Source organism: Cajanus cajan, chromosome 6, assembly GCF_000230855.2.
Source record: "Cajanus cajan strain Asha chromosome 6, NIPB_CcT2T_4, whole genome shotgun sequence".
Classification (NCBI taxonomy): domain Eukaryota; kingdom Viridiplantae; phylum Streptophyta; class Magnoliopsida; order Fabales; family Fabaceae; genus Cajanus; species Cajanus cajan.
The window spans coordinates 37423815-37435033 of record NC_138522.1 but is presented as its reverse complement, the minus strand read 5'-3'; the positions used below and the strand labels follow the sequence as shown (position 1 = coordinate 37435033).

Below are 11219 nucleotides of genomic sequence, written 5' to 3'. Positions count from 1 at the left end.
ATTATAACTCTTCTCTTTTAAAATATTATTTTTATAAATTAAAATTTAACATTTTAAACAAATTGTTAATTAATTAACTTAATATATTTATTCATCATAAATTTAAGATATAAAATTCAAAAAATCTATTTATTCTTGTTTTATTTTCTAATTATCAACCATTAATAAAATATTAATTTAAAATCTTATCTAATTATATTATAATATTTTCATATCAAATTTAAAACCAAATATTAGTATGTTATTTTTTATCATCATTAATTTATAAAAATAAAAAATTTAAAATGATAATTTTTAATAATATTTATTTTTTACTATAATCTATTTAGTTTAAAAGCATACGCTACAAGTTATTTAAAAAAAACATATATTACACTTAAAAATTGATCTATTTGAATAAAAATGAATAACAATAATAATAATAATAATTACTATTATTATTATATTAAACTTACTATAATATATTAAAATTATATATACTTTTATTTATCTTTTTAAATATTAAACTTGATGATTTATATAATAAAGTAAAATTTATAAGTTTGTTGAAAGATAAATTTATATTCTATTTATATACTTTATTACAATTTTTTTAAAAAGAAAATAAGTTATTACTAGTATTAAACTTTAAAATATTAAAAGAAAAATAATGTACGCATTTCGTTTCTACATTGTATTAAAAGAAAAATTATATATAATAAAAATTGTGAGAAAAAGAAAATCTTAAATAATACCTACAGAAAAAATTCCATAGGTAATATTCCGTAGATAACTAAACATTACCTACGGAAAAAATTTCGTAGGTAACTAAAAATTACCTATAGAAAAAATTCTGTAGGAAACTAAAAATTACCTACGGAAAAAATTTCGTAGGTAACTAAAATTTAACATTTTAAATAAATTATTAATTAATTAACTTAATATATTTATTCATCTTGAATTTAAGATATAAAATTCAAAAAATATATTTATTCTTGTTTTATTTTCTAATTATCAACCATTAATAAAATACTAATTTAAAATATTATCTAATTATATTATAATATTTTCATATCAAATTTAAAACCAAATATTAGTATGTTATTTTTTATCATCGTTAATTTATAAAAATAAAAAATTAAAATAATCATTTTTATTAATATTTATTTTTTACTATAATCTATTTAATTTAAAAGCATACGCTAGAAGTTATTTCAAAAAAAATTTATATTACACTTAAAAATTGATCTATTTGAATAAAAATGAATAAAAATAATAATAATAATAATAATTATTATTATTATTATATTAAATTTACTATAATAATTAAAATTATATATACTTTTGTTTATCTTTTTAAATATTAAACTTGTTGATTTATATAATAAAGTAAAATTTATAAGTTTATTGAAAGATAAATTCGTATTCTATTTACATACTTTATTACAATTTTTAAAAAATAAAATAAATTATTACTAATATTAAACTTTAAAATATTAAAAGAAAAATAATATATGCATTTCGTTTGTACATTGTATTAAAAGAAAAAGATATATATAATAAAAATTCTGAGAAAAAGAAAATCTTAAATATTACCTATGGAAAAAATTCTGTAGGTAATATTCAGTAGTTAACTAAACATTACCTACGAAAAAAATTCCGTAGGTAACTAAAAATTACCTACAGAAAAAATTCCGTAGGTAACTAAAAATTACCTATGGAAAAAATTTCGCAGGTAATATTCCGTAGATAACTAATTCCGTAGGTAATATTTTGTAGATAACCAAACATTACCTACAGAAAAAATTCCATAGGTAATATTCCGTAGATAACTAAAAATTACCTACGGAAAAAATTCCGTAGGTAATATTCCGTAGATAACTAAATATTACCTATGGAAAAAATTCTGTAGGTAATATTCCGTAGATAATAACAGTTTTTCTTGTAGTGAAATAATCGGTCGCTAAAATAATGATTGTTGATTAAAATAGCGACGGAACGGGTTTCGTTCGCTAAAAAAATAAAAATATTATTATTTATAATAATTTTAGCAACCAAATTAAAATCGGTCGCGAAAAAAAATTTATTATTTATAATAATTTTAGCGACCCAATTAAAATCAGTCGCTAAAAAAATAAAATATTATTATTTATAATGATTTTAGCGACCAAATTAAGATCGGTCGCTAAAAAAAATATTACTTATAATAATTTTAGCGACCAAATTAAAATCGGTCGCTAAAAAAATAAAAAAAATATTATTATTTATAATACTTTTAGCGACCAAATTAAAATCGGTCGCTAAAAAAATTAAAAAAATATTATTTATAATAATTTTAGCGACCAAATTAAAATCGGTCGCTAAAAAAATAAAAAAAAAATTATTATTTATAATAATTTTAGCGACTAAATTAAAATCAGTCGTCAAAAAAATAAAATAGATATTATTATTTATAATAATTTTAGCGACCAAATTAAAATCGGTTGCTAAAAAAATAAAAGTATTATTATTTATAATAATTTTAGCGACCAAATTAAAATCGGTCGCTAAAAAAATAAAAAATATTATTATTTATAATAATTTTAGCAACCAAATTAAAATCGGTCGCTAAATGTAAATTTTTTAAAAAATTTAGAAATATATTTCTTTTAAATGAAAGCAAATATAAAAATATATAATATTATTTTTATAATAATAAAAATATTAATGATAAGAAATAAAAATCAATACCCTCCTAATAAAATTAATTTTTTTTATAAAATAATACAGATTATATAATTTAAAATAGATAATTAATATATCATGATGTATTAAAAAATGAGAAACATAATGTTATAAATGAAAATTAAATAATAATTTTTTATTGAATCTTTTTTAAAAAAAATAGACTAATTTAAATAATAATTTATCTAGAAAATTTATTTATTTTTCTCTTGAGAAATTTATTTCTCTTTTACCATGCTTAATATTTTATTACATTATTAGATAATATGAAAATACATAATTTATTGTGCTTTCCAATTTTGTTAAGATAAATAAACTTCTTTTCATAAATCTTATTTTATTTTCATTATTATTTTCAAAATTGATTAAAACATCTAGTTCAATTGATATAAACATGTTAGTTCCATTAAATTAAAAATAATTGACTTATATAAGGATTAATAAAAATTTATCAAACAAATCTAAAATTGATAAAATATAATTAATGTTCCATTAGTTTAATAAATAAAAATTATAAAATAAATTATATATATAAATATATACACCAATAACACATGAGATCAATTACTTAAAATACGTTATACTATCTATCTTCGATTATGCTCGTACTACTTTGGGGTAGATATCGCTTCTTTGAGGAGACATGATTCTATTATTATATATGAATATGATCCCACCATGGGAATCTGATTCAACAACAACCATATTTTGAAATATTTTTATTTTGTTTAATGATAAATTAATTTTTAATATAAAAATATTTATTTAAAATATATCTAATTATACATATATATTTTAAAATTATATTAATTAAATATGCATATAATAGTTTATCTTAAAATATTTAAACATAAATTAAATAATACCTTGCTACTTATAATTTATTTAAATATTTATAAATGAATATTACATTAATTTCATTGATTATTTTAATCCTTGTCTTTAATTTTATTATATATAAAAATTATTTACCTAATATATTTTTAAATTATTTTCATGAATCTTATTTTATTTCAATTATTATTTTAACAGTTAGGCTTAATCATTCAATTCAATTGATATAATCGTGTTAGTTTCATTGTTTAAAAGCAATTGAATTATACAAAAATTAGTAAGAATTTGTGAAACAATTATAAAATGAAATATTTTTTAGTAATTTAAAAAAATTATTATCCTTTGATTTTAATTTACTCATAGATGTTCATAGTATTTAACTTATGATATATACACCTCATTTTTATTACAATTACACATGCTTTGTTTAAAAAGGCTAAAATTGCTGACAGTAGAGCTCGAATCCACACACATACTTACGTGGAGAAAATCTTAAGTCTTCCCCCTTAACTAATTGGGCAAACCACCCACTGGTTCTTTTTGACCAGTTTTTAATACATCACAATGCGTTTCCTAGCTTTTTTCTCTATCAAATAGAATATGTGACTGTTTTAACGAAGTTTTTTTTATTCGCACATTTATTTTAAAGTTTCATGTTGAAATAAAATTCCAACACAAATTAACATATTTTATAACTAATATCTGGTTTTAAACTTGATATGAAAATATTATGATATAACTTGACAAGATTTTAAATTAGTATTTTATTAATCGTTGATAATTACAAAATAAAACAAGAATAGATACATTTTTTGAATTTTATATCTTAGATTTAAGATGAATAAATATATTAAGTTAATTAATAATTTATTTAAAATGTTAAAATTTAATTTATAAAAATAATATTTTAAAAGAGAAGTGTTATAATAACACATGTGTAAATTTTACTAAGTATTACATCGCTCAATAACTTTATATTAAATGTGAATTTTATAAATTCAACTGTTAGATTGAAAGTTTTTTACTCTTAGATCATATATACAAAATTTTATATGAATTCAAGATGATTTGATACTTCATTCTTGTAAAATAAAATTGACGTAACATATACATTTCAAAATATATTAAAATATGGACACTTTGATTACCTTCAAGTTGTTGTTCAATTTTAACAAAACTTCATATAAACATATAAAGTGATATGAACTTTCAATTTAACGGTTGGATTTACAAAATTCACATTTAATATAAAATTATTGAACAATGTAATACTTAGTAAAAGTTATACCAGTGTTATTATAACCCTTCTCATTTTAAAATATAAACATTATTATTTAAATTTTAAATTTATAATAGATAATTTAAATTGTATCATAATATTAATTTTAAATAGAAATAAGTAGATTGTTAATTATAAAAGTAAGTATATATAAATAATGATTAACTAAATATAATATAATTATTATTATTGGTAATATAATTATTAAATATATTATTATATTTTTATAACGGTTCGGATACACCGAAATGAGAGGGATCCAAAGATAGTATAAGTATGAGATTGTATATTTGAGGATGACTTAAATGAATTAATTTGTACTACTTATACTAACAATATGCATATGCCTTTCTGTAGCTTATCTCATAAGAACTCCACAGCTAAGCGTGCTTGACTTGGAGTAATATAGGGATGAGTGACCTTCTGGGAAGTTTCCCAAAATTTGTGTAATTAAGGACAAAACATGCTGAAAAGTGAAGTATTGTGAAATAGAATCCTTGAGAGGCCAAATATGAGTATTTTGTAGCAACCGAATTTGCAAAGTCTATAAAATTTAATAAAATAAAAAATAAATCTTTAGCGACCGATTTATTCGGTTACTAATTTGGTCCCCATGCACATCAGCGACCAAAATCATTGCAACCATTTTGCGATCGAAATTTTTGGTTGCTAAACAACGACCAAAATTTTCGGTCGCTAAACCAAAATTTTCTTAGCAACCGAAATTTTTTTGGTTGCTATATAGCTTTGCGATTAGGGTTTTTGCGACTACTTAAATTCGGTCGCTAAGGCAAATAGCGACCGATTTTAGCAATTTAGCGACCGATTTTGGTGGTCGCTAAATCCAATTTTTTTTGTAGTGCGAGTAAGTTGATCACTTAGACTTTTCACTCTTTTGGCACTCGAGTTTGGAGGGTTGTGTACCGTACAGATCTCTCAACAATTGATTACACCGATCTCTTAGACTATTCATACCTTTAGCGCTTAACCTGGAGATTTGTGTGCTATACTAGTCTCCTATCAACCAAGTGAACTGAATAGGCCCTCCGATTGATGACTGATTGATTCGTCAAATACGCCACATGACAAAACTTGGTCGACTTATGAATTGTTCCTTCTACAATTAGTTGGGGACAAGACGCTATATATGATTTACGAAATAGGCATGATAACATTCATAAATGTCAACATTTATAAATATATTAATGTTAATAAGGATACAACATGATTCGTGAGATTATAGCGAGAAATAAGGGATTCATGTACATGATATCACCTAAATTTATATATAGGGGCTCTTAAGTCTCAAAAAAGGTTAATATTTATACTCATTGAATCTTCTAAATTAACACAACCGCTAAATTTTTTTAGAGGAGGTTTCATACCAGAACAAGTGATAATGATACTCTCTATACCTATTAGAGGGCACACTGGTAATTTTCTCTCAGTCTAAAGGCCGAACGAGAGCTCCGAGCAGATATTCCGATGGGGGGAGGTACATGCAAAAAGGCACTTCGACACTCAAGTCAGGACAAACACAAATATTGATAATAATAAATGAACAGTGACTTTACCTCAAGATGTGAACTATTTATACTGACATTAATGGACTCGGTTTTCTATAGGCCCTGTGCTAGGATTACCAAATTAGGTAATACACTTGTAATTTACTTTATGTCCATGACTAGCTGTTAATCAATGATTAAGGGTAATTAATACCCATTAGGTTATTCCCTTTTGATTGGGGATATACTAGTCTTTGGAAGGTGATGACATCGATCAGTCCTTGGCTGTGGAAGGTGCCAAACTGTTGGGTTTCTTGGGGCCGAGGGTGCCTGAGGTATGGCCATTTGGCCTAGCCAACCTGGCCGATTGGTTGAATAACCGAATGATACTAAGGGGCAAGGATGCATGATCTGTCCAATAGTCAATCGACCCTCGGCTACTGAAGGTGCCAAACTATTGGGCTTCTTGGGCAGAGGGCACCCCAAGGTATGGCCGTTTGGTCTAGCAAACTGGCCGATTGGCCGAATATCAAATGATACTAGAATTGAGTGGTGTGGCCGAATGGCCTATCTAGTACACTCTCCATTTTTTTTAACTAAAATTTTAAAAGTATTTCACACTTCTTAAAGTATACATCAACTTTATCTATTTATTTGATTATTATTTTTTTTAAAATTAGAAAATAGAAGAAACGAAGAGAAAAAGAAATGGTGAGGTTTCACCTTCGATTCAATGGGTTTTTTTCTTACATAACCATTTGAATCACTCCACAATAAATTGTGGATCACATATTACAAGATACATTATTTACAAATACAGAAAGAATTTTTTGTAGAAGGAAAATATATAAAGGTCTCAAATTCCACATCACCTTTTTCTTGTGCATATGCTACTTACACATTTCATGATTTATACAGTTGGAGTTAATTACAATTGAAATATTTGCAACATGGGAGATACTTCTATCACAATCAGTTTGAAACGATATGATACGGAGGAAGATTCTGAAAATAGGTGAATTCCTCTGCCTATAACATTTCCTAGTTTTATTCACACTTGCATATGTTCTTGCAAAAGAGGTATCTTCTTGTCCAAAGAATCTGATGAGCTTTCGTCACAGCCTGTCTTTTCTTCGTTTCCTTTGATTTCTCCATGCATTATTATATAATACCCCACTCCAAGTACAGTTGCTCCTATTACACTGCACAATTGTGTTACTAGAAATTAAGTGAACCAAATTTGTCATGCATAAAAATATCCATATATGTGGGGTGAAGAAGTAAAAGTACCTTCCATAATGAAGGCTGTTAGAAAAGAAGGAAACTGCAAAAGTAGTGGCAAAGGCAATACCAAAGGGCTTGAAAAGTGAGACGTAAAGTGGACCCTTCATGCGAGTGAACCATATTTGAATATTGGGACGAATCACACCCCCAACTACTGCCTATATACACATTTCTCATCAGCATATGTAATTATGTAGGTTTTGCTGTTTTTCAATTATGCATGTTATATCTCAAAATGATATCCAATTATGTTGATATATACTCACAGTTAAAACAATGAGAATGAGATCCTTGCTACGCCTTAGCTTCCAAGCATTTATGTCTCTCTCCACTATGCATGAGACTATTGCACTGAGGATTGTCCCAACTAAGCTAGAATAAGAAAGCACCTTCACTGGTTCTGGATATTGCTTGAAACTTTCTTTCTATCATGGTGAAAAAGGACAAACTTGAATCATCACCAAGATTATTCATTCCAAAAGAAAAGCGGATTTTAAGAATAGAAAAAAGGGTTTAAAAAAGAAAAGAGGTACCTGGACTAAGTTGGAAATTGAAACTGAGAAGGAAGCTGCAACAAGCAAAACACCACCAAGAAGCCAAAACTCTGGTGTTGAAGAGAAGACAAGAAGTTGTTTAGTGTGTCTAAGATGGTGAGAAGATGGTCTTACAAGGGGTCCTTTGAAGAATTCAGCTACGACTGCTCCCATTATTGATACAAAGATACCAATCACTTGGACTTGGACACCAGGCCTTCTCAAATTCAACTCTGTCTTCCTGAAATATACAGTAAAAAAAATTAAATCAGATGGATGATAAAAAAATTCCAAAAAAAAAAATTTGGTATAGGATTCGGTACAAAGTTTTGAGGTTGAATTTTGTATAATAAAAACATGTGGTTAGAAAGATAAATGTCACAAATCACACTAAAAGTGACCCAATCAAATTTCTCAACAAAGATTAATTATCATCAAAACCAATAACAAAATCAAAATTTATTTAGCAGTGATGTTATTATAAGTGAAAAAGTTGTGTATTTTTTTTTAATTTTAATTACTTAAATATAATACATTAATGTGTGTTTATAATCCTCATTTCTCAAAATAATATATGAATTTAAATATGCTTTTAATCATTTTAAAATAAACATATTTTTATTTTTGTCCTTATACAAATGTTTCTTTCTAAAATTTGAAATTACTGTCAATAGTCCATATTATTATTTGAACATTATTATATAATTACTTAATTGTATGTTTACTTGAAAATTGAGTGAAACATATATGATATATCATTACATGTTAGCAAATTTCATTTTAAAAGTTTCTTTAAAAATTTTAAAATAAATATTTTATATTTATCTTAAAATAATTGTTAGAGAATAAAATAATAAATTTAAATTTTAGAATGATGAAAATAAAAAATATTTTATAGAAACCAAAAATATTATTTTCAAATTTTAGACAAATAGAAAATAAAAAGAGTTAATCACATATACACTGCCAGTGTAAAGTTTTTTTACACTGGCAACCAATTATATCTTTTAATTGTGTCATGTCATTGTTAAAAATTAATGTGTTTATAGAGTGACATGGTACAATTAAAAGATATAATTAGTTGACACTGTAAAATTTTTTTACACTGGCAGTGTATAGGTGATTAACTCAAATAAAAATTTATAAGTTTAAAGGAACTAAATTCATTATTCTATAAGTATTTAAAATATATTTAAATCTATAATATATATATATATATATATATATATATATATATATATATATATATATATGAAAATAGATATTCTATTGAAAAAATATATTTAAACTAATATATACATGCACAAGGCAGATCTAGAGGGAGGAAGATGTAGGTCCTTCCCAATTATGCTATGCATGGGTGAGATGGAATAAAAGTAAACATAATTTTTAAACGTTACCTTCGTGCAAGTTTGCTAAAAATCTTTTTTTCACCAATAATTATTGTTTTCCTTTTTAAAAGCATATATGTAGATTTTAAATTTTAATGAACGTATAAAAATGTATAGTTTTGTAATTTACTAATGTAATAATTATATACGTAAAATTTATTTACTTTCGCCTACACTCATAACATATTTTTGGATCCATTCCAATAAATGGCAGATGGACATCGTGGTAAAAATAAAAAGATAATATTTATATAAACAAAGTAATCATCACTGAGTTTTGGTGAGGAACCTGAGAATGAGAGAGAGCAGAAAGTTAAAGGTTGCGATCAAGTGGCCCATGGCACACACAAGTATTGGTGAACTATAACTTAGACCCAGGAATAAAAAGCTCTGAGTCATTGTTATCCTGCAAAATCCATCAACGTAAAAAAAAAAAAAAAAAAAAGAGTTGCAAATATGAGTACTATTGTTGAGCTAACCAACTTACAGCAATCAAATAGAATATTCAACTATGAAGATTCCATTTGAAAGACATTAAAAAGGCATAAAATTTTATTTCAATTATTCAAAGGCTCTCACTAGGGAGAGCAAGAGAGTACATATATATATATATATATATATATATATATATATATATATATATATATATATATATATATATATATATATATATATATAGATATACCCTGTAAAACCGAGGAACAAGAAGAGCATGAACAAAGAGAAAGTGAAAGGTGGCCTCTCCTTTCTGTGGAAAAAAGAGAATATTGAAGATCAGAACCAAAACAAATCCTCCATGCAACAACTTGAGGCTAGGTACATGGAAAAGAAAAAGAGATAGACCTGTCCTCTTGCTGTGATAAAAAGGAACAAGGGAACAGTATTATAGTGGCAAGAGCATTGGTATAAACAATGAACACAAATGGACTCATTCCATTACTTATTGCAGTTTTTGCAAAAATAGTCAGCCCTATGGTCCAACCTTCCATAATCACCATCACTATGAATGGAAGCGCTTCATACAAGATCTTAGTCTTAGCCTCCATTGAATTTTGCCACTTGTGTTCTCACTTTGGGATTGCTAATATGTTAATGGTGGTATAAATAGCACTTTCTTCCTTAATTATTATATCTAGCTATAACTAGAGAGGGAGTTTGAGTTTCTTCTATATCTAGGTCTGTGTGTGTGCACCCCAAGTAGGATCTTGCACGAGCACCAAAAACCAACTTACCCTCTCTCTATATTGAGTTGGTGTTGAAAAGGTTGTTTCAGCTCCTAATATAAGAAGCAAAGAAAGAGGAAGATAAGAGATGGGGCCATGCAAGAGTAACCCTTCACAAAGAGGGGAAGCTACTTTGGAGGTGATGTTGCAACTCGAGTGTCCCAAATTCTTAAACAAGGGGCCAAAGATGACGTCTCAAGGAGTTTTGAATCATTGATGCTATTTTCTTTTTGGGGGTAGATCTTGTGCATATGTTATTTGTTTATATGTCCTCTTTTACATTTTGGTCTTAAGTTGACATCATTTGTGTAAACCAAGAGTTAAAAAACACTTGTACTTGTACAATTGTTTATCAATCTTTGGCTTAATCTTATGGAGTTAATTAACCATGGTATAATTTATGAATGATGCCGGACCAATAAGAGGAAGCATTCTAGTATGGTTGTGAATGCATTAGTGGCAGACAT

At 25.7% G+C, this 11219-nt stretch overlaps 1 protein-coding gene across 3 annotated transcripts; it reads right to left on the bottom strand.

Moving 5' to 3' along the window:
* Positions 1 to 7019: 7019 nt before the first annotated feature.
* LOC109791442 (WAT1-related protein At1g70260) lies at positions 7020 to 10895 on the bottom strand. 3 transcript variants are annotated; one of them, XM_083077006.1, is made up of 7 exons: positions 10373 to 10876; positions 10215 to 10277; positions 9819 to 9935; positions 8139 to 8379; positions 7872 to 8030; positions 7612 to 7763; positions 7020 to 7523 (listed from the first exon to the last, which is right to left on the bottom strand). In XM_083077006.1, exons 1-7 carry the CDS (start codon positions 10573 to 10575, stop codon positions 7373 to 7375), a joined length of 1086 nt encoding a protein of 361 aa, XP_082933132.1. In that variant the 5' UTR covers positions 10576 to 10876; the 3' UTR covers positions 7020 to 7372. The 3 variants fall into 3 exon arrangements, with proteins under 3 accessions (XP_082933132.1, XP_082933133.1, XP_029125718.1); XM_029269885.2 differs by having other exon boundaries at positions 7383 to 7523; positions 7673 to 7763; positions 10373 to 10895; XM_083077007.1 differs by lacking the exon at positions 10215 to 10277 and having other exon boundaries at positions 10373 to 10872.
* Between the last annotated feature and the right edge of the window lie 324 nt (positions 10896 to 11219).

Excerpts from the sequence above, each read along its gene's own strand:
- LOC109791442 (XM_083077006.1), bottom strand. The coding sequence starts at position 10,575 with ATGGAGGCTAAGACTAAGATCTTGTATGAAGCGCTTCCATTCATAGTG. Across the intron at positions 8,380-9,818 it reads CTGCTCTCTCTCATTCTCAG|GAAGACAGAGTTGAATTTGA; the intron begins GTTCCTCACCAA and ends TGTATATTTCAG. Across the intron at positions 7,764-7,871 it reads TCATTCTCATTGTTTTAACT|GCAGTAGTTGGGGGTGTGAT; the intron begins GTGAGTATATAT and ends ATGTGTATATAG.